Source organism: Natator depressus, chromosome 17 (genome assembly GCF_965152275.1).
Source record: "Natator depressus isolate rNatDep1 chromosome 17, rNatDep2.hap1, whole genome shotgun sequence".
NCBI lineage: Eukaryota > Metazoa > Chordata > Testudines > Cheloniidae > Natator > Natator depressus.
The window spans coordinates 5,990,856-6,015,108 of record NC_134250.1 but is presented as its reverse complement, the minus strand read 5'-3'; the positions used below and the strand labels follow the sequence as shown (position 1 = coordinate 6,015,108).

Sequence of the window (24,253 nt, the reverse complement as noted above, 5' to 3'; positions counted from 1 at the left end):
AGGTGCGGCTTGGATCTACCCTCTGAAAGTGGCTTCTGTTGAAGCTATTAATCTATGGAGAGGGGCAATAACAAATAACAGAACTGGGAGCCTGGATCTCCTGAGTTCTACTCCTAGCTCCGGCTTCCTCTAAGACTTGGGAAAGTCACCTGACCTCAAGCTTCAGTTTACCCATCTGTAAAATGGGTGGATGGTAATGCCATAGTACTCCTCCAGGGTGTTGGCAGGACTAAGTGTTAACGTTTGGATAGCACTTTGCAGAGGAGTGCTAAGCATTTTTCTCAGTGTGAGGGTCAGTTTAAATACAAGACACTGAGAGTATTCATTCAACCACAATGTGCCTATTATTATTATTTTATTTTAATCTGTGCAATTAGCCTTTTGATACATGGGGGGTGGAGTGGGCAGAATCGCTTCCATACAGTAAGGATATTCACATTCTTAAAGGGATATCCTACTCTTTTAAACTATTTTTTTTCATGGTGGTTTTTGACCTATCAAGGGTTCATTTTCCTTGATCTCAGTGGAATACTTATCTCCAGGAAAAGCCAGTGTGAACTCAGGTGATTATCCTGGTTTATTGTGGAGTGTTTTCTGCCCGTGCTTCTCAGCACACAGGAACTAGAGTGATGAGCCCTTTAAGAAGTGGTTGTGTTAATAAGAAGACTTCTACTGAAACCAGACCGTTCTGGGGCAACTGCCACATTAAACAGGCTTTGCTACAGAGACACACTGAGGTTAGCTTGGATGCAAAGGCACAGAATATCTCAGGCTTTCTCAGAGTTTTTCACCAACCCCAAACTGGTTCTGAACAAACAACATCATGGCGGGCTGTCTTTCATAGGATGTAGTGACATCTGAAAACGGCAAGGGGGCAAATGCATCACAACAGAGTTGGCTGTTGTTTTTTAAATAAAAAGTGCCCCTGAAATTAAATAATTGGAGATGTATCTTAACCCCCTGGAAGCTCAGAGTTTTGGAGGTGCATTTATTCTTCACACTGTTTGGAATTTAGTTTCTTTACTGTATTTTTCTCTCCTGTGTCTTCTGACTGCAAGGATCTTTGTATATACCTCTGTTGTTCATTTCATTGCTGGTGGTTTATTGCTCTTCAATTCCCTTGACTTTCTTATTTTAAATGCATTTTATTTTGTGAGAAGAGGACTGCTGCAGCTTGATGTTATGGGACATTCTAGATGGGTTATCAGTTGCAGTGTTGCTTTTGGTTTTCTTGATCTGTATCTTCTTGGACCTCATTAACTTGCTTTGCTGTTTGGTTCTGGTCAGGTCTGTCATTTCTCCCCACGCTTATTTCTCACCACCTGTTTTTATTGGACTCTTTTGTTGCTTTTTCTTACCTTTGGGGAGCTTCTCTCATTTTTCTATTAAATTGATTTTTGCATTTTCTGTCTCTTTGTTGTCCGGTGCACTCAGCACATTTAACCATGTCAACATCCTATTAATTTCATAAAAGTCTGACTCTTATAAAGTTAGATAGTTAATTTCTGCAGTTCTATGTTGACTTGTGGGACAAGAAATGCTTCCTGTCTGGGACCTAGTATGGAAATTTAGGTGCATGCTTTACCAACAATATTCATATGCCCCTTTCTGGAGAAATTTTGCAGGTGCACCATTCAGCATTTATTTTGGGCTCAGTGATAAAGCTGTGAAAACTTTGGGCCAAGTTCACTGCTTGCATAAAAGGGCAGAGGTCCATAGATTTGTTGTACCCACTTACACCAATGCTGAATGTGTCCTGACATCCTTAGCAATAGACTCGCCCGATGTCCTTGTTCTCTGGTAGTTTATACTTCACTTAGATTCGCTTTTCCATGATCTGTTGTTTCTGATGTGAATATATTTCTGTCTAGCACTGTGTTTGGCTGCCCAGTTCAGTCTTTTGGGTTGCTTATTAGGTTGGTTCTGCCAGTAGAACTATCTATGTGATGGATTTTATTTTGAATCTCATTTTTTTGTATTGAAACTGACCTGACCCAAGGGATGCATAGAGATTGAATTATAAAGGCCAAGCTGAACTTTTATATGGTCTGCTTTGTGCCTATGAAAAAGAACCGGGCCTTGTACTGCTAGATTGTCTGTCTGGGACCGATCGGGATGAGTAGATGATAACATGACATTTATTTACATGGATAAGAAATGGCTGGTGTGATTCCTGGTTGAGTTTAAATTATATAGCCTGGGATGAGAATTTATATGTGATGTATTAGGTGTTTTTGTGGTCACACTGTTGGTTTAAATCAATCTAAGGAAGTTCAGATTTTTTTTCTTAACATAGAATCAAAGCCTGAAGCCTTCATTCACTCTTCAGTGGGAAGTTTGCCTAAATAAGCAATCAGTGAAAGATGTCAAGATTTGCATAGTACCTTTGCTCCTATTGCTGACATAAGGCCAAATTCTAGTCATGTACTGTACTTTAATGGGAATTTTGCCTGCATATGGACCGTGGCATTTGCTCTGTTTGTTACCATTCCGAAAAAAAAGACTGGAGTTGTTGTAAAAGTTAAAGACCTGTCTCCTCCCACAGACGCCACCACCAAGGCCACGACTTGTGGTCTTCACTCTGTTTTTCCTCATGCAAAATTCCCGTGGACTGCAATGGAAGTTAGATGGAATTAGGACTGAATGAGGATCTCTGGCTTTGGCCCTCCAGAAGGAACAATATGTTTGCTTTCCTGTTGAATCTCTTCTCAAGGTTCTCCACTTTCTGTTTCTCTCTCTGTAAATTGTCAGGTCACGTATATCATTTGCGGCTGACTCCTCCTTTTCTGCTTGCTTCAGTAGTAGTGTGCAAGGAAACAGCCCAGAAGGATTCAGGGCTTGGGCCATGTGGAATAGAGAGAATGCTCATGATTTAGCCCTTGCATTAGGGCTCTACTCTCTGAGCATATGGTGCCCATAAGACACTTGCTTTTTATGCTGGAGTTTATTTTATCCCAGCTCACCTTTCAGGGACATTTAAAAATAACTGTGAGGTCTACAGCAGGCCAGGGAAGCAAAGAGGCCTTTGAAAGAGCTGAACAAAAGAAAAAGAGTTGTTGGGGGCACACACATGTTTTAAGAAGTAAAGCAGGCAATAGCTGATGGGTTTTTTTGTAGCACTTAAGTATGGACTATAAAAACCTTGAGTGGAAATGTGTGGTTTATGTGCAATGGCAACAATGCCCTGCGCTGTTATTTGGGGCATGAGGGTTCGGATCAGGGTGAATTCACTGAAACTAGAACCTTCACAAAAATCATAGACTCATAGAAATGTAGGGCTGAAAGGGACCTCGAGAGGTCATTCAGTCCAGAGCCTTGTGCTGAAGGCAGGACCAAGTAAACCTAGCTCATCCCTGACCGGCATTTGTCCAACCTGTTCTTAAAAACCTCCAATGACAGGGATTCCATAACCTCCCTTGGAAAACTATTTCAGAGCTTAACGACCCTTATACTTAGAAAGCTTTTCCTGATAATTAACCTAAATCTCCCTTGTTGCAAATTAAGCCCATTACTTCTTGTTCTACCTTCAGTGGACATGGAGAACAACTGATCACTGTCCTTTTTATGACACCCTTTAACATGTTTGAAGACTGCTATCAGGTTCTCCCTCAGTCATCTTTTCCCAAGATTAAATGTGCTGATTTTTTTTTTAACCTTTCCTCAGAGGTCAGCTTTCCTACACCTTTTATTATTTTTTGTTGCTCTCCTCTGGACTCTCTCCAATTTGTCCACATCTCTCCTAAAGTGTGGTCCACGCAATTGGACCAAATATTTCAGCTGAGGGCTCATCAGTGCCAAGTAGAGTGGGACAATGATCTCCTGTGTCTTGTACAACACTCCTGCTAATACACCCCAGAATCATATTCGGCTTTTTTGCAACTGCATCACGTTGTTGACTCGTATTCAATTTGTGATCTGCTATAATCCTCAGATCCTTTTCAGCAGTACAACCCCTTAGCCAGTTATTCCCCATTTGTGCATTGATTTTTTTCCTTTCTAAATGAAGTACTTTGCACTTATTTTTATTGAATTTCATCTTGTTGATTTCAGACCAATTCTCTATTTTCTCATGGTCTTTTTGAATTCTAATCCTGTCCTCTGAAGTGTTTGCAACCCCTCTCAGTTTGGTGTCATCTGCACATTTTATAAGTGTATTCTCCACTCCAGTATCTAAGTCATTAATGAAAATATTGAATAGTACCAGACTCAGGACTGACCCCTATATGATCCCACTAGATACACCCTCCTACTTTGACTCATAGACAGTAAGGTCAGAAAGGACCATTATGATCATTAGTCTGACCTTCTGCACAATGCAGGCCACAGAATCTCACCCACCCATTCCTGCAATAAACCTCTCACCTATGTCTGAGCCACTGAAGTCCTCAAATCATGGTTTAAAGACTTCAAGGTGCAGAGATCTATTTGAGTACATTCTTTCAATCACTTGAGCATCCACCTATAAAGATATAAAGAAATGCTTCCACTCTATGCATTAGACCTGAAACTTTGTCAAAGAAGAAAATTTGGTATGGCATGAGTTCTTTTGACAAATATATGCTGGCTATTCCTTATAGCACTATAATCCTCTAGGTGCTTACAAACTGATTGTTTAATAATTTGTTCCAGTATCTTTCCCGGTATCAAAATTAGGCTGAGTGGTGCATAATTCCTATGGTCCTCTTTGTTCCCCCTTTTAAAGACGGATGCTACGTTTGCCCTTCTGCAGGCCTCTGGGACCACACCCATCCTTCATGGGTTCTCAAAGATAATTGCTAACACTTTCAAGATTGTTTCAGCTAGTTCCTTAGGTACCCCAGGATGAATTTCATCAGGCCCTACCGACTTAACTACATATAACATCTCTAAATATTCTTTAACTGTTCTTCCCCTACTTTAGTGTGCATTCCTTCTCCGTTGTGGTTAATATTAATTGTGCTGAGTATCTGTCTCCATTATCTTTTTTAGCTAAGACTGAAGCAAAATAAGCATTAAGTGCCTCAGCCTTATTGATGTAATCAATTATTAGCTCTCCTTCCTAGCTAAGTAGAGGACTTACACTTTCCTTCATCTTCTTCTTGCCCCTAATATGTTTAAAGAACCTCTTCTTTATTGCCTTTTATGTCCCTTGCTAGGTGTACCTCAGTTTGTGCCTTTGCCTTTCTGATTTTGTCCCTACATGCTTGTGCTATTTTTTTAAACTTAGCAATTTGTCCATGGTTTCCCCTTTGAAGAATTCGGTTTTGATTTTTCATGTAATTAAAAAGCTCCTTTAATGAGTAGAATTGAGAGCTGGTTTAGTTTGTTTTAGGGATGTTTTTATTGATTTATGTTAAAATCTGAACAGAGAGTTTTCTGTAAACACTTTGCTTAGGCATATTTCAGGTCTGCAGGCTCAAGATCAGTAGAGACTGCACCTATCCCAAGGTGAATGGTATTTAATTTCCAGTTGGTTATGTGGCGGGTTGAAGTAGATTGCTTTTACAGTAACTGCATCTGGCTCATATTCTGAGTGGCGTACCTGGGTATCTTGGGGGAACCAAGATTCACAATGGGCTGGATGCTAGGAGGTGTGAGATGAGCACCCTCGTGAACCCATTAATAGCTAGCAAATCCGCATTTCTCAAGATGCTCTTGACACCCTGCGGAATCAGGTGTTGTAAAAGCTGCAGTAGTAGCTGAGAGGTAACATTAGGACTTGAGAAGCAGCCCCAGAAGACACCAAGCACAGCTTGATATTTTGGTGATTAGTTTTCTTTGTTCGTTTTTTCAATAAATGCTGGTAAGCTCACTTAAATGAGCCGCTCCCCAAAGTGACCAACTTCACTTTCCTGCACCAGAAATATTCATAAATGACTTGCACTGAGTGATTAAAAAAAGCAGGAAAGCCATTCTCAAGTGTGCCACGCTCTGTGCAGCAAAAGTAATTCAGCAGAGGATGACAAACACCCTGTTTGTCCAGCAAATATGTAGGCTAAAGATGGCCTAAGTTGAAGTTTATCACCTGGAGAGCTTCCCATAGACCAGCCCCGGTTACTTCCAAACTTGGGGGCCACCAACTTTTGATCACTCCTGGGAGGCACTCGGATTAGGAAAAGAGAGAGAGGCATAAATACTGACTTTCTCTTGGGATATGCTAAGTTTGGTGCAGAGCTGTGGCCCATTTTTTGTGGTCTGTGCTGGACCCTCTCTGATTTGTTTAGACACCGTTTTGCTTTATGCACAAACGAAAAGGGTCATTTTTATTACATACCTATTAGAGGCCCAACTTAATTGGACAAACATTGAAGAACATGGTCCCTCCTTTGCTCTAATGCTCAAAGAGAATAGAAGGAAGAAAGAAACAAAAACTACATTAAAATGAAAGATTTGACATTAATTGCATGATCCCCAGGGACCAACCATAAAATTATGTGGCTTTTACGTAGCTATTTACTATTCAATATAAAAAGGGCAATTGCCATGACGACCCCTGCATCACATGATACCTGATACCTTGGAGAAACAGCAGGCTCTGTTAAATCAACTCCCAAAATGCCATGTGAAAGTTAAATACATTTTACAATGAGTTGAGGGAAAGTTTGCGTTACAGCAAGCAGGCCCCATGTATACCCAAGCTCTCACTCTACAGGCCCAACCCTACAAAGTGCCAAACGCCTTCAAGTCTTGGTGCTGATGCGACTTAGCATCTTGCAGGGTTAGGCCCCAAAGCGGTGTTTTTTCTAGAGAAAATAAACTGAATGGAGCAAATGATGCCATTTGGTTTTTGCCATTTGTTGCTTTTGATTAGAGAATGCAAGAAAAAGATTATTTAATTAAGCCACATTAAAGTTTAAATTCCAGCTGCCAACCACGTGATCAGTGCATGGGAGAGGGGAAAAAAAAGACATTGGCTTAAGCTCCTATTGTTTTCAGGAATCGAAATAAGTCTTTGTCATGAAAGGCTCACTGAATGCTAGACTGGGAGACTATAAAATTGATATGACTCTTGATACGTGTGTGTAAAATGTCCACTTTAAGCACTGGCACAGAGGGAGTATGACTCAACAGCATTACTTATGTGTGTAAAAAGAAAAAAAAAAAGACTGTCTTTGAAGAAAATGGCTGTAAAATATTGCCCAAATGATAGAAAGGTTATTGGGATTGTGACCAACTTTGCGCATGAGTCCACAATTCAGGAAAGTTTTTCTGTTGCCAATGGTGATATTTCTCATACTGAAGAACACAAGTCACTGTACACCATGTTCACCCCTCATGGCAGTGGACTTATACCAGGGAGGTAATTGTCCCTATATGCTTTATTAAAAGATATGAATGTGATTATATGTACCTGTAAAACTCTCTGAATAAGAGGGCCTGACCCTGGTCTCACTAATGGCCCAGCATGTGCATGTTGAGTCAGCCATTTTGTTTTCTGAAAGTCTGGTGTATCTGAGACTGTGCATCAATCTGCCTTTTCCTGATTTTCCAAGCAACCATGGATGTTGTAGTGATGGGGACCACACAAGTCCTTAAATAAATAGACAGTATATTATATTGGTACGATATATACAGTATCGTACAGTATATTATATTGTACAAATTGACAGCTCAATGTTTAGAATTTAAGTGGCTAAAGTTCAGCAACTGTAAGTAGGATTTTCAAGATCACCTATGTGACTCTTTCTTAATAGGTCGAAAAAAGCACCTATTCACTTACTTAAATCTTTTTGAAAATCCCACCCAAAATTTTCTAGATTTAGGCACCCAAATAAAAATGACTTGATTTTTCACAGATGCTGAGCAAATGAGGCTCCCGTTAATCTCACTGTGGATACATAATCAAGCTAATATCAGATATCCAAATATGGCTTTAGTGATCTCACTTTAGCTAACCTAACTATTAAGATAATAGTACAATAAATACAGCATAGCTCTGAACCTTCTAAGTGTGACTATGCACCATGTAAGCTGGATTGTGCTTCCTTGTGGATAAATGGGTGAGACAAGATCAACGGCACGTTTAATTCAAATTGATAGCAACCAATCTAATTGAGATAAGAGTAAAATCCAGTATTTGTATAGCAAGACATTTACAGTTAGTAGCATAGCATGTTGGAATGCTAGTTAAGAAGTGCTGTTTTTCAACTTGTTGGACTAATGGTTTATTCATATAGACTTATAAATATTTCTCTCTCGCCAGTGTATTTTTAACAATTCCAGACAGTAATGTAAACACACTTTTTTTTTTTGTTGGGAACTAACTAATATTTCAGTTAACGATATAATATGTAATGATCTGCAAAGATAATTTTCAAAAATATACATTATAATGTTTTACATTTTGCAAACATTTAATCTCACAACCTACTTACAAAATAGTAAGAGATCATTTCAGTATTATCATCCCCTGTTGGGAAAACTAAGGCAAAAAGCTCTTAAGAGAATTGCCCAAGCTCATCCAGTGAGTTGGAATTCCCCCTGTAAAAGTCCTGACTCTGTCTAATGCTGAAAACTTAGACAATGCTTCCAATATGCATCCTCCATAATATGTTATCTGCTCTATCTTATCAATTCAATTATTCCTTATTCGTGATAGGACTCTTTAGATTAGTATTTCCACTGATATTGGTCATAGGAGTAGCATTTTCTTTTTGAGCATTTTTAGACAATGATGCAAGACTGTATTTTCAACAGCAGCTGCTAATATCATGGTCTGAGTTTTCGGTACCTAAGGGATTGTCCATACAAACAGTTAGTTCATGGCAAGCTTGGGAGTAAATCTATCTCGCACTAGCCTGCTGTGCACCAACTGTCTGTGTGGACTCTGCTACGATGCACTAAAAGTGCCTTAGTGTGCTTTGATCTGCCAAGCTTTGAAATGGGAACGGATCAAAGCACGTTACATCATTTTTAGTGCACAGTAGTGGAGTCCACACAGACAGTAGGCGCACAGCAGGCTAGTGCGAGGTAGATTTACACCCAGCTTGCCACGTGCTAACTGCTTATAGAGGCGGGCCCTAAGTTTTCAGGTGTACAGTTTTTCATGCTTTTTTCTGGGGGTGATGCATATACAAGTAAGGAATATTTGTGTGTTTGCAAATACGACCTGCATGCACAACTCCATGCTTTTGTACATGCAAAACTTTTTGATGAGGAAAAAAATGATGCATCCAAACCTCACGCATGCACAGCTTCAGAGAAGGGGGTGAGGCTCTGGAAATGTTGGCAGTGTCAGAAGTGTAATGATGATTTTCCTTTTTTTGGTCTCTAATTTGAACTGCTGACTATTCTACCTCACTGTGTCATATCCGGTTTGTGGTTGTCTTCCTGTAACCACAAGAGGCATCAGTTGGTAATTTGGCATGTCGGAACAAAATCTCAGGCTTTAAAACATTTGACTGACAGGGATACCATGAGTGTTATAAAGGAATAAGGGGCATAAAGCCAAATCAGACCTCTCAACTGGCTGAGCATTCAGCACCTTGTAAATTCTTGTTAGATTCTAGCATCATGTAGATACGGAGGAATGGTAAAGATGTAATAGACTGGTTTAAAATATGTTTTCAAGGGGGAGGGTTCACTGAATTCACATTCTGGTGAGACAACCATTCACTTAAACTTCTGCTTCTCTAGCAGTACCTTATAATTCAATGTGAAGCACCTCTGTAATCACATAGGATACCTTGCTGCATAATAACATATGAGATGGTATTTAATAAATGTGTTTACAGCTAGAGTTATGAGTGAATGTATTTTTCAGTGGTGCCATAATCATAAAAAAAGAGAGAGTGAGTGGAAAAAAGAGAATGAAAAGGCATTTCTTTTTAGCCTCAGATTTTTGGCAAACACAAATGGCCGTTTTTGTAGGTGTAATTTGTCCTTTGGCCATGAAAAACTGCTTTTTAAAAAAAAATTTTTTTAAACTTCTTTTTTTTTTTTAATCAAGAAAATGGCAAATTTCCCTTCCGTGCTGTTGGATTTTGTGCTTTTGTGCTCTCTGCTGAAAGCTGCTCCTCATTCAGTGTCCTCCTTGGACACTGACTAAATCAAGTTAACCTCCACCCTCTGCATTTCTCATGTATATTCAGCACACTTTATGTTAAGGGATCACCATTCTGCTTTGAGCTGGCCAATCTAAAGCTGTTTCCTTTCCTGGTCTGCGCACTATAAGGTCTCTGCATTTTCCTGAGCAGTGGTAGATTTTCAGATTGGTGCAGCAAGGGACAAAAATGCAAAACCTCGTAAGTGAGATGGGGCAGTTTAAGCAATAATGGAGTTTGTGTTTGGAAGCGAACCTCTAGACAGGTTTACGGATACAACAGTATCCTTCAGAGTCTCTCTAAAATATCCTTCTCTGTTGAGACTCTGAATGCTTCAACAGAGTAATGCTGGCTTTATTCTAGTTGGGTTCAAGCATGGCATTGAAACATGCCTTATAAGGGAGATAGCATGGCCTAGTGGATAAGGCACTGAAGTGGGAGTCAGGAGCTTTAGGCTTGGCTTTTCAAAGGAGCCCCAAATGTAACGTGAGTTGGGTCCCTAGTTTTTCCCCTTTGAAAAATCCCAGTTTCAAGTTCTATTCCTGGTTCTGCCACTGACATACTGTGTGATACAGGCAAGTCACTTCGCCCCTCTGTGCCGTCAGAAACAGGAATTGAGGATAACGAAGCTTGAACTGAACTGACCCTTTGAATTAGAACACTCTTGATTTGGGGAAAGTTCAGATCTAAACTGGATTTTGCAGCTTGGGCTCATCTCTGATGACTAATAATAAAAACCTTCTCTTCATGAAAGCTTCAGCTCTCTGCCCACGCTTCTCTATGGATTTGTGCTTCCAGTGGTTGATTCCTGAAGGGACAGCAAAGACGACAAACTGAGCCTCTCACCTCTAAGCCCTGCAACATAGCAGCAAAACGGTTAAGAGAAATGACGCAAAGCTGATAAAATGCCAAAAATTCCTCATTCTTCTGCGACGGGGGAGAGGGAAGGTTGTCTGGAAAATGTCAACAATAAAAATTACATTTAAATGGTATATGATGCAGCCAGCTACTGTGGGCAGAGTTATGTGCAACCAGATGAGGAGACTTTAAAGCCCCATATGGTACCTGCTGCTTTGTCTGAAATTTGCTTCTGTTTTTTTTGCTGCTCGTGTCAGTAGTGAAGGGCACAAAGTCTGAAAGTTTTGCTAACCAAACCAGCAAATCCCAAAGGGAGTGGAACCAGCATCTTTTGCTTCTCCATATAGAACAGGCCAGCTCCTTGCCATTCACAGGCAGCTTTGGGCACCAGTGTTTGTGGCAAGGAATAAGGATTTTGAAAAGACGGGTGGGGGTGGGGACTCACTCTCCCATTAGAGATGAATGGGCCCCCTGGGACAATGATAGAGAATAAGCCTTGCACCAAGATGACAGGCGGGGGGGGGGTAATAAAGGAGAAAACAGAGGAGGGATGTTTTGGCAATAAAGGCAGCGCCCAATATAGGCACTTATTTGTAACATGAGTAAATATAGTGCTTGTGAAGGGCTGCTGGACTGAGACAAGCATAAAGGCGAGCTGCTGAGTTAGCTTCCCCAGACAGGTTTGTCAATACAGCTCAATCCCAATCTGCAGAAAATCTTGACACTCCAGGGATTCCCCATACAGCTCTGTTAATACACCTTGGTCCTGATCTGTAGCCCCAACTCCACAGGCAGATCCACTGATGCACCACAGTCCTGGGTGTTACTAAGTACAGTAATGTATTTCTAAAGCCTGTCTCTGGATTGCACCCCAATCTGTTATATTTATTTCTCTCTGAAATCAAAGCACACAGCTGGAGCTGTTTGTGTAATATTTTACTGCATTCACTTATAACCATTCAGTTGGCATCAATAATGGAATGACTATTTTAACAAACTTTTTTATTTGCTTTTCAGATTATTCTTAATTCGATGCATAAATACCAGCCGAGACTGCACATTGTGAAAGCAGATGAAAACAACGCCTTTGGGTCTAAGAACACAGCGTTCTGCACACATGTGTTTCCAGAGACATCCTTTATATCGGTGACCTCCTATCAGAATCACAAGGTACGGTGCTTTGCAGCAAAAGGTGCATTAGCTTTGAGTAATTTTTGCAGACCTGCACTGAAGACTGAAACGAAGTTATGGGCACTGAGGAACAGTGTTTAATGATGCAGTTGTGCAGCAGGAAATGGCCAAGCACAGCGATTGGTTAGCAAGACTGGTGAAGCAAAGGATGCATGAAAAATGTATTGGGTAAAAAATATCTTGGCAATCTCCACCAGTATCGTAACTAATGAATCTGAGAGCTCATAAATGCTCAAATGTCATTCACAACAGCAAGCAAATCTAAGAGTGACCAGTAAAGCTGGCTCATAAATCTCCAGTGAAAAGTAATTACAGTATATATATTTAGTGAGACATATAAGGAATGTGACCATAAAAATGCAGCTCAGAGCCTGACTTGTGGTTAGGACATGAGGGAAGGTGGGGTTGTGTGTGCATGTTTTGTTTTTCGGGGAATATAAAATTCGAAGGGCTCACTTCAGCTGCATGTAATGGATTATCATATACTGGAGGGGTTGGAGCAGGAGGGGAGTGACTAAATTTGGTGTGGTCCCATCTGAAATGGGGAGAAGTGGAAGGTGCCCAACAACATATGAAGAGAAGAGGAGTGAGCTGATTGGAGAAGAGAGAGAGGAATGTGACCAATTACCTAATACACATTCTTTTACTCTATTCCCCCCCCGCCCATTTACCCCTTGGAGACCATGTCAGCGTAAGCTGAAGCTGTCCAGAGATGGAGCAGGGGGATCATATTCTTACACAAACGGCCCTGTCATTCCCAGCACATTCGTTCAAACAGGTTTTCCTGCAGCACCAGGAATGCACGTCTAGGGGGGCTTGTTGCGTTTGTAACCTGGGCAGAGGCAGTGCTAATGGGGAAAGAACGCTGGGGCAGACGCGTGATTGGTTATCTGAGGCGGTCTCCTCTCCCGACGAGGCCACCAAAACAAAGGGGGAGGAGGCAACAGATTTTGAGACTTTGTAATCACCAGGCCGGCTAGACAACGGCGCAGCCAGTCAACTGCCACCTTCTCACAGCTCTCAGCAGTGCGTGCAGGAGCAAGAGCGGGGGCTGGGGAATTCGGCCTCCTAGGTTCTATTCCGAGCTCTGCTAGTGATTTGCAGCTTCTATACTATAATTTTCCTATCTGTAAAATAGAGATGAGGATACTTGTCTCCCTCCATCGGGATGTATTAGGCTTAACTGAGTTTTGTTAAAGGCCTGCCTGTGTCAGTGAATGTAAAATCTGCACTGTACGTCAAGATATAGACTCCTCCTACAGAAGTAGATTGCCCCAACCAAATGTGAAATGCCTCCTCCCCTTGGGTCTGTTTAAATCTTTTCCTCATCCGAGTAGGAGTCAGTTTTATTTTGCATTTGAAGGCCGGAATCCTATGCAGTTACTGAGCCAGGGCGAAGAATCACAATGGAAACAGGGCTGTGTGTGTCAAAGTAAAAGGGGCAAAAGAGAGCCTTAGCTGAACGCTAATATGGATTCTAGCTACAAACCTGTGACTGTAAATGTGAAATGACCAGTAGCCCAAACACGGTTAACCAGAAACACACTGAAGAGCTTGTTTAATAGCTACTCGTAATATTTTACATCAATAGCGCCTTTCCTCCTGAAGGAGCCCTATGTGCTTCATAAACGTGACACTTACAATATAACTGACATGCAGCCACTTCTGGGGGGGAAGGCTGGTAGCTAACAGCTGTACAGCACACAACATAGTGATGTGGCTGGAGGTAAATTCACCAGGACCAACTGTTAGGAAAAGAGCCAAGGGATCTCTGTGCCCAGATTTTCAAAAGAACTCAGCCTGTAGCAGTTATATGGAGAACTATCACAGCTGCGGAGAAAATCTGACCTCCTCCACCCATGCCAGTGACAAGAGCTTCGTTAATGTCACCTCTGAAATGTCATGACACAGTAAAACAAATGGAACTCCATGTTCCTTCCAACAAGGATAAAGGGCTACCTGGCACTGCCTGGATTTTAACCTGACGACCCCCAGAGCCTAGGTAGTGCAGACCTGCTGCACAGCAGCATGAGAGGACTAGGAGCCAGCGACTCCTGGGATCTAATCTCCGCTCTGCCATGGACTCAGTGTGTGGCCTTGAGCAAATCCCCACCTCACTGTGCTAACTAAATAATACATTCTTCATTAGAAAAGCAACCTTTCTGGCATAGATAATGAAACCCCCGCAACCACAGGAATTGCACATCCTCTTTTAAAAAGCCTGTTTTCCAGATTTCAGCCAATTGCCAACCTCCTTGGCTTAAGAAATATTCAGCTAGCCCGAGGTGCACTTATTAATAACGGCGGCTTCTCTGAAAGAGAATCAAGAACTTGATTTCACAGTTGAATATGAAGTTGAAATGAGCATAATAATACTGGGTAAAATCCCCAGCTCCACGCCGCCCGCACACAGGTCTAGGCAGTAGAGGTTTCTTGGTATATTTACCCCAAACTTCCCTTTTGGGGCAGCTGCAGGCAGGGTGAAAGCCTGGCTCTGTTGAAGTCAGTGGCAATACTCCCATCCACTTCAGTGGGGCCAGGATTTCACCCTACGTGCCAAAGGTTTTGCACTGAAGTGGGGGGAACTTTCAACCCCAAAGCATTAATATTTGAGCTCCCATGTAGCTCTACCTAACAGTAGTCTCAAAGGACTTTGAAGAAGAAGAAGAACGAACACAATGGAAAATATTATTTCTGCTGCCAAAAGGGGCTTATTTAAAAATGTGTTGTGACTGAATCAGAACCAAGTCAGGCTGCATGTTACAGCATCAAAGAAATTAAATTAAGGCTTACGTGGCTTCATGTTGGTCTGTTGAGGGGGAAGGCAGGCAAGGCCCTAAGCGTCTTGTGGTTCCTCAGATGGCTGTTAGGCTACCACAGAATCCACTAGTGAATCAAAGCAGGGAAAAAGAGAGCACTGACTCCATCCAAAATGGAGCCAATAATATCATGCTAGGCTCAGTTTACAGTCTGCATAGAGCAGCTCCTGACAGCTATTGAAAGTGGCATCCGATGCTGGCTACATTCATGGACTGACACATCCCTTCTTTGATTACAAATACCAGCCAATCCATTATGCTGGGGGAGAGAAGCTCTTTTATAATCTTCATTCTGTTTGGTAAGGGATAATTTTTAAACCGTTATTGAAAATACAGATGCTAATTAGAGCAACATTTTTGGAAATTATTTGAAAGAGCCAACTGCTGAATGGTCCAGGTACTTGCCAGAAAACCCTTAGCCAGCCAACAGCAGGCAGGGGAGGGTGGGAGCTGTGTACCTGGATTCTGCCCCATGTCAGAGAGCGAGTACATTGTAGGAATGGCTGGAGTTCAGGGCCGTGGTATATGTGTATGCTCCTTTCACACCAGCAATAGCCTTTGCACATTATCACTCCCTCTGCATGGAAATTATTCATATTTTCATTTGCAATCAAATGCATGAGGAGAAGAGGTTGAGTGTTGGTCTTGTGTTACCATAACAGCAAATTAACTCAGGGCCATCTGTCTGTCTAGGGTATTTCTTAGACTTGTATAAAGTTGGCATCAAAGAGGGTAATGTGTGTGTTGGGGGTGCATGCACACACCCTTTGGGAAGAGATGCATTATGCTCACTTCCAGAGCCCCTGCGTCAGTATTCTGATAAATAATCTGGTGGTAATTATTTTAAATATCAGTTTTCAGTGGGTGGGAAGCAGAGGAAGAGCATATAGTTGTTACTATGTGTTTGGAGGAGCTGAGGGGAAGGGCCTGGAAGAGATGAGGCTAGGCAGGCTGCGTCGGATAAAGCAACCCTTGAGAATAGTTATTTTCCAAAGGTTGCTGCCTTTCATCTGAGCACGTGGCAAAGATTCCACCACCGTGGCCCATTGTTGCCGTAACATTTGAGATGTACATTGGGTTTGATAAACACGGCAATAAACAGGGTCTCTTCCCCATGGAGCTGACAATGTTAACCAGTAGAAGGCAAAAACTGAAGGATCAGGCACAAGAACAGTGTGGCTTAAGGAGGGACTTGGAAGGCCACCCCTATGAGCTTCAGGGTGAATAGCAGGAAGAAACAAAGCGTGCACAAAAGCAAGAGAATTGAGAGTTGATTAGAGCAGGGGCGGGGAGAGTAAATGAATGTAGAGATTTGTGGGGAAACTTGATGAGGCGACTGAACTTTATTACAAGAGGGAAAAGTTAGGAGACAGCCGGAGAATCCAAGAACATAGATGACGGGAAGCAGAAAAATTAAAGGAGTGTGGGAAAAACCCTGATAAGATTCAAGTGTTCTGTGTGGGCGCAGGCAGGAGGAGGAAATATAGAAAGACCAACTAGCAAGTGTGAACTGCAAGCCCTAATGCGAGTGAGGACATCACTGACGAAAGCTTTATAGCCTTGTAATTCAGTTGTTTAGCATTCAGTCTCTATTGCTTAAATATTTTTATTTCCTTGGTATCATGTTACATGAGGAAGGCCTGGGATGGTGCAATAAACCCGGAGATGAGCTCTACCTTACTCCTGCTGAAGTCACTGGGAGTTGTGCCATTGAGGCAGCAGCAGGCCCAGGCCCTTTACCATTGTTTTATAGGGATGGGTTTCAGTTTTTAAAACACACATTTCTTTGACATGTTTGCTGCCCCCACGTCTTCAGAGCCACTTAAAGTTGGTATTAACCAAAGTGGTTTGAGTATCAATGCTCCAGGGGCTGCTTCAAATCAGCAGGAAAGTTATTAAAAGCTCTTTCCCATGCAAAGCATCCTTCTTTGCATGACCTGCTAGATGTGGGCGTGCGCACACAAAGCTGCTAGCTGTGTGTTGTATAAGGAGTTTTATTGTTCCTTGAGGAAACATTTAAGGTACTGGCATGAAAGTTACTGCCAGATGACTTTGGGGCAAACTTCTCTCTGCTCAGACTATGGGTAAAATTTTCAAACCCCCGCCCCCCCAGTGGCAGGTCAACTGATTCACCCTTGCAACAGCAGTATAGGTGTTGGGGCTTGAGCTAGAGCCAAGGCTCTGAGCCCTTCCCTGCTCACTGGGTCTCCGAAATCAGCCCAAACATCTACACTACTATTTTTAGCTCTGCACCGTAAGGCTAAGGGTTTTTTTGTGTGTGTTCCCTACATTACAATGGTGTAAACCCAGGGAAGGCAATAGCGTTATTCTGGGTTTAACAGCTCCAAGGATGGCTGAGTTTTTTTCATCAAAGCCTTGTTTTCAGGAATATCTTTGGCAAATCCAGGTTATGATCATTTTTAATTAAGTTGAAATACAAGGGGGCAGAAGCATGCCTTCATGAACTGAAAAGCCTCCATCTACTTGCGCATGGTTATGATTTTAGCAACCAGAGCAAAAAACAGCTTGTGTAGAATTTCTAGTGCTCCTGCCTGAAAAAGCTGAACGATGTGGATTGTGGTGGTTTTCTAAAAGTCCAAGCAATCACTGTAACTCATAGAGGCGCTGAGCCAAACAACTACCATCAGACACAACACTCCACAGTGCAACTGCTTCGGTGTACAAGGTTGGATGTATCACCTGGAGTTTATCATCATCAAGTGTGAGGTTAAGCCTGAATGGGGCCCTGAGGGGTCACAAAGGAAAACGCCAGGTGCTGTAAGAATTAGGTTTGGTGACGCCATAGCTATTGAAACACCATTAGAACAAATTACGTGGGAAGACAGAGCTGGTGGAACCCTTGAAGTCTCTCACTCAGCTGTCTGGCTTAAAGATAGGCTCTAGTGCAACCACAGTCTGCTTGATGCAGAAATTACCAAGTGAATGTTTAAGGCCTGTGTGATGGCAGTGGAGATGACCATAATGATCCCTTCTGACCTTCATCTGTGGATGTCTGTGTGCCTTTCCCCAGAAGTGGGCTTGGCCCGGCCCTGTGCTGGGGGAGATGCCCTCTTTCTTCAGCAGTAAACCTGAGTGCCTGATCATTTCTGAGCCTTAAAGATTCCATAGCACTATTTGCAAAGATAGAGGGAAAGAGTGAGCACCTTTGGTAGCGCTAGTCTGTCTCCATAAACTCTTCCTGATGTAGCTCTTCTTCACTCATCGGTTGGGTAGCAGTGCTGTGCACTTGTTAGATAGCAGGGTATGTTGCTGCGTATTTGCATAACATGTTGGGTGAAGTGATTTCTGTGTACATATAGTTTATAAAGGAGACACATTAAATAAAGTGATTACTAAGGGCTTAAGGGGATTTAATGGACTTGCTCTGAGTGTTAATGTGAAATTTCCCAGCTTCTGAAGCCCTTCCCGCCATCTCTTCATAAAAAACGTGTTAAAAGAGACTGTAGTTTAGAGACGACCCTGCAGCACAACACTTTCCTATGACTTTGCTTGGGTGCGGTTTTAATTTCATGTGTGTGTTTGCAGAGGGCGGGGGGGTGGGGGGGTTTGAGAGATGTGGCTTGTTTACTTGTGTTTTTATTGGAGTGGAATATTTTTAAACGAAATTTTACACCAGGCCCCATAACTTCCTCTAGTTTGTGTTTTTTATTTTTTGCAAAATTTTCATGAAGTTATAGAAATGGATCTCAGGCTGAGGGGTTTGGATCACTGTGGTGGACTTAATCTCTGGAGAAGGCTAGCCTATTTCTGGGTAACAGCGACTATAAAGCAGTAGTAATTCTTCTCAGCCATAAGGGAAGTGGCTAGAACAGAGGGGGGCAAACTATGACCTGCGGGCCACATCCAGCCCGCAGGACCCTTCCCTCTGGCCCCCAAGCTCCTGCCAGGGAGCGGGGTCAGGACAGGCTTGCAGAGGAGCCAGCCCAACTCCCCGGCACCATGGTGGAGACTAGCCCCTCGCAGTCACAGTTCCCTGAGCACCTGGGCAGCACGGCTGCAGCTCCGGCTGGGCAGCACGGCTATAGCGCGGCCAGACTGGGTGCCCAGGGCAGCAAGGTCAGGGGGAGGTCGGGGGCGGTCAAGGGGCCTGGGCCCTGCTGCCGGGGACAGGGGCAGAGCAAGCCAGGGGCCCTGTCCACCTCCAGCATGCTTGGTCTCTGTCCCCAGCAGCCAAACCCAGACAGGGAGCGAGCCCTGCCCGACTGCCAGGGAGAGCAGCCAAACGAGCAGGGAAAGGACTGAGCCCTCCTTTCCCCCACCCCACAGGTAATGTGGGGTGGGGAGAGCAGGGAGGGTTGGATAGGCAGCCCCAGGGGGGCAGTCAGGGGGTGTGGAGCAGGGGAGATTGGATAGGGGTGGGGGTCCTGGGGGTGGTCAGGGAGCAGGCGGGATGGTCACTGAATAAAAACAGTCAGTCCTAACTGAGGTCAGGTGCTAACTGTGCCCTAATCTCAAGCCCAAACTGTCTGCCTTCAACCCTGGGGAAGGGGGAGAAAGGCCTTTGGGGAAAGTTCAGCTCCAGAACCAAACTTTGCAGCTCAGGCCTCTCTAACTTTCAGCTGATCCAGCCTCTTCTGCCATAGCATCTTTAGGTGACTGAAGCTGTGCAGGAAATAGCCGCTGAACGCCACTGGATGCTGCTTTTTTACACGTATCTTTTCAGATCTACAAACCTAGTCCCACAACCATACACGTGGTTCTGATACACTATTAACTGACTCCTTTTTCGTTTCATTCTTTTAAAGATAACCCAGCTGAAAATTGAAAACAACCCATTTGCCAAGGGATTCCGGGGAAGTGATGACAGTGATTTGCGTGTGGCCCGGCTACAAAGGTGTGGATAAAAAGAGCAATGAGATGGCAGCTGTTTAGAATACAGTATATGGTTCTAACGGCTGCAGCCAGAGAGCTTTGATGCAATGTCTGTGTATGTATTCAATGCAGTATGTGTTTGCATTCAGTGGGGTTTGTGTGTGTGTTCCAATCCAATAATATATGGTAACAGGACTTTGGGAGAGCAAATGTGGGCTTATGATTAGGAGCAAGGGGCTCCAGGGTTCTAAGCCTAGCTCAGCCGCCCATTTGCACAATTCTCAACCTCTCTGTGGCTCAAGCTGTGATACAGTTGTTATAATACTCACCTACCACCACACAGTGGTTGTGAAACTCAGTTAATTCTTTTTTTAAGTAAAGTGCCTTGAAATCCTTGGCTGCAAGGTGCTATAGGAATGCTAAAGTAGTAGCGTTTTGTCCTGCAAGGGCTGACTGCTGTCTAACTAGTAAATAACTTTTCTCTCCTGCAGCAAAGAATATCCAGTGATTTCCAAAAGCATCATGAGGCAGAGGTTGGTTTCTACTCATGGCCAGCTTTCAACAAAAACAGATGTCAACCCACTCCATGGGAATCACCAGACCCTTCAGCATTATCAATACGAGAATGGTGCTCACATGCCGTTTGCTGCTTCGGATACTCAAGATCTACCACTCAACACCTTCACAGCACAGAGAGATTCAGGGCTCTTTTATCACTGCCTGAAAAGAAGAGGTAACAGACCTTTACAGATCTTCCTCCATATACTTGGCATCTTTTCCTGTCTCTCTAGGGCCAGGAGAGCTGTGCTGGTCTATTGCAAAGCACCGGTGGACCTTCTGATTGGATAGTATTTTGAGCACAATCCTTCAAGGTGCTCTGCACCTGCTGCCTTCATTGCAAGTTATGAATGCTCAGTGGTTTGCCAGAGTATTCAGGCCCTGAAAACAATGTTAAGATGCTAAGGGAAGTGATATTTTGGAAGTCTACATTCATGATGCAATTTTTTAATGTAGGAAATTCAAGTACTAAATTATCAGAGCTCAAAATATAGCCTACAAGCAAATCCATTTATACTCTAAATCTGTGCCATTTGTCTATGCACTTTAAATGTGTTCAGTGAAGTGCACCAATTTTATAAGAAAGGAGACTCTAGAAACAACTCTTATGACACACTAGAGGCTCAACTCTACTACCTTTACTTACACTGATTAGTACGTGTGAATAGTCTCATTGAAACAAACCCAGTACTACTCATGGAATAAAGTTCAGGTCATCGGAAAGGTGACAGGATATTGCCATCAGTGATTTATTATGTATCATGTCTATAGTGCCACAGTGGTTATGGTGCTTTACAAACTCACATTTGCCACCCTGAAGAGCAGCTGAGGGGCCTGATCCAAAGCCCACTGGAATCAGTGCAAGTCTTTCTGCTGATTCCAGAGGGCTGGAGATTAGCTCTAAGTCCTGATCCTGCAAACGCTATTGGGAGTAGTGCTTATTACCCTACTTACTGTAGTCCAAAAAAAAAAAAAAAAGACAGACAGACTCAGGCCCTAAAATAGAGCAAGCAGGCAAGCAAAGCAGATCATCATGGCATGTGTCTAAAGGAGTGAGATTATTTTGGTAAATTAAACAACAGTTACATATGTCTATTTATATTTTTAATCAGAAAGTTTATTCAACTGAGGCCTGATCCTGAAATGGGCTGAGCTCCTGCAACTGCCAACTGGAGTTGTACATGCTCGGCACTTTTCAGAATCAAGCCTTTAGTAAGTTTGTTAATGGTGGTCTATTTTTGATTCCAGGAGCTAGCTGTAGGCATTTTCTTTGCCTGCTGAGCCAGCTTTTAAATGTACCCAGCCTTTAAGTACACACTGCTCCCTTCAGACCAGTATCAGATGGGATCATGTCAGATTCTTTTGTTTTTAAGCTAAATGGAAGGGCTTTGCAGAGAAAAATCCTTATACTACCATGTCTCATTTGTTGCTAATTAATCTCAGCCTTGGTGAAAAGTTAAAGACACAGGTAATAAGAACTGCAATGCAAAACTTTAATATCTGCTGGGAGAGTTGCTGCTTCTCCTACAGTAAATAATAGTTTCTAATGATAGAATGCTGGTAAACCACATACACAGCACTCAAAGTCCATTGAAAGGAGACAGCTTCTCCAGCACATAGCAGAAATCCTTACCAGAGCACTCTCCCTTGGTTTTATCTTGAAATATTTCTGCAGCCCTTGACATGAATACCTGGTAAATGTATAGTAATTTTTGTGAGGACAGGAAGAAAGGTTGCGATAAGACATTTTAAAAGACTTCTTGAATTTGTCAGAAGAGTCGTGGTCCTCAGTTATCTGGATGAATGAAAAGTAATCTCTAGCTGTAAAAGTAGTAGCCCAGGTCATTTATTTAAGCTGATAAACGTAGCCAAAAATGCTTTAAGGCTGATTGGATTAGACTAACATTAACAGTGTAATGCCTTTCTAATATTAAATATTGTTTTTCAAAATGAAGTAGCGTAACTGGATTAGCCTGAATAACAATGCAAGTAACCCAGTAAAATGATTGTAAGATTCACATATTTTTAAGGAGAATCCATAAGCTTTCCGAGGGCTTGACAATGTAATGTTAAATGCTGTTACACAGGCAGCCTTTCCCTAAATGCTTATTTCTTTGTTCACAGAAAGTGCTCGGCATTTAGACCTGCCCTGCAAACGCTCCTATCTGGAAGCCTCCTCTTCTGTAGGAGAAGATCATTATTTTCGTTCGCCACCTCCATATGACCAGCAAATGTTAAGCCCTTCCTATTGCAGTGAGGTGACACCTAGGGAAGCTTGTATGTACTCAGGTTCTGGGGCGGAAATTGCAGGTGTCTCAACAGTCGATGACTTGCCACCTCCTCCCCCTCCCCCTTTGAGCTGCAATATGTGGACTTCTGTTGCACCTTACACCAGCTACAGCGTTCAGACAATGGAAACTGTGCCTTATCAGCCTTTCCCTGCTCATTTTACTACCACCACCATGATGCCAAGACTCCCCTCTATCACAAGTCAAAGCTCACAACCACCAGGTAATAGTCCCTTCAGTGTCTACAATCAACTGTCACAGTCTCAGGTTCGGGAGCGAGTTCCTCCCTCATCCTTCCCGAGGGAAAGAGTGCACCCATCTGTTTGCGAGAGGAAGCCCCCATCTCCGCACTTAAACACAGCAAACGAATTTCTGTACTCACAAAGCTTTTCACTCTCGAGGGAATCTTCATTACCATACCATTCAGGAATGGGGACTGTGGAAAACTGGACTGATGGATGATTCTAAGGAACAAAACAGCTAGTTTTACTGCTCCTGAACAATGTTACTTCAGTGTTAATTCCTGTGGGTAACTTGCACTTCAGTGAAACCTACACACACGTACATTTCCAAAGGGGGGTGTGTGTGTGTATGAGGCATTTGTATCTTTACACACATACAATTCAATGGAAATAACAATTCTGGACAAAGTAACTCTTGGATCAATGGCCTGGATTCACCAATCTTTTCTAAATTAATTCAGTCCTACTGGCCCCTAAGAACCATCCGAATGACTAAAATGTGATGTGGCTGGTCCTTTTTCTTTGTTTAAAACAGCAGATTTTGGGGGAAATTATTACCCTTTAATTGTTATGGCTCTATGACTTCATGAGCCACAAAAACTAAGACAAAAGAGCATATAGTCCAACATTTGTAAGTCAGAGCTCTTTTCATCTAGGATTGTTTCTTTTTCTATCCTCAGCAGTGGATAAGCATTATCAGCCTGTTTATAGCCAGGCAAGCAGAATCTCAGTGAAGTGACTTGCCCTGAGGCTGCATATGCAAGAAGCCAAGTAGAGAACTAGGAACAGAACCCATGTCATCTGATGCCTGGTTCCGTTTCTCCCAGACACTGCACCATACTGATTCCTTGCAGTATAGTGGCTTGAGATTTGTCCTGTCTAGTTTTAAATGGCTCTAGAAATGGGGGATACTATTTCACAGTGTAATAGGCCCTAAATACACATTTTCTTTGCACTGAACTGTAGGGAGTTGTTTCAAGGATGATGGAGACAGTGGACCAATTTTTTTTCCCCACACTTAGTGTCTTTTTTAATTAAAGTTGTCAGATTTTGCAATGGACAAAAGTATCAGTGGAGGTGTGAAAAGCTGTGACCAATATATTTGTTGCTAATATTTTTACTGTGGAATTATTTCCAGATGACAAATGGAAGGATACCGCCTTCAATGATCAAAGGCCTGCAAGAATTCATCCATCCATTCATCTAAATGAACAAAAACCCAGCCATTATGAGAAATGGACACTTAGGGGGGAAATTCTGCATTCTTTATTAAACAAAACTCCCACTAATTGCAATTGAATAGTTTTGTTGGGAAGGAATTGCATCTTCCTCTATGTATATAGAAAGAAAAGGCGTACTTGTGGCACCTTAGAGACTAACTCTGAAACCTGTCATTATGCAAGGCACTGAATTTAGCCCTATGGAGTAGAAATCGATCAACT

The 24,253-nt window shown here is 42.6% G+C and overlaps 1 protein-coding gene across 1 annotated transcript in view; it reads left to right on the top strand.

Moving 5' to 3' along the window:
• TBX4 (T-box transcription factor 4) overlaps positions 1-23,031 on the top strand; it is a 51,518-nt gene extending 28,487 nt beyond the window's left edge. The window contains exons 5-8 of the mRNA XM_074974470.1: positions 11,898-12,050; positions 19,657-19,745; positions 20,215-20,456; positions 22,406-23,031. Coding sequence (XP_074830571.1) covers positions 11,898-12,050; positions 19,657-19,745; positions 20,215-20,456; positions 22,406-23,031 — 1,110 coding nt within the window. The remainder of the gene's footprint in view (positions 1-11,897; positions 12,051-19,656; positions 19,746-20,214; positions 20,457-22,405) is intronic.
• Positions 23,032-24,253: the final 1,222 nt, after the last annotated feature.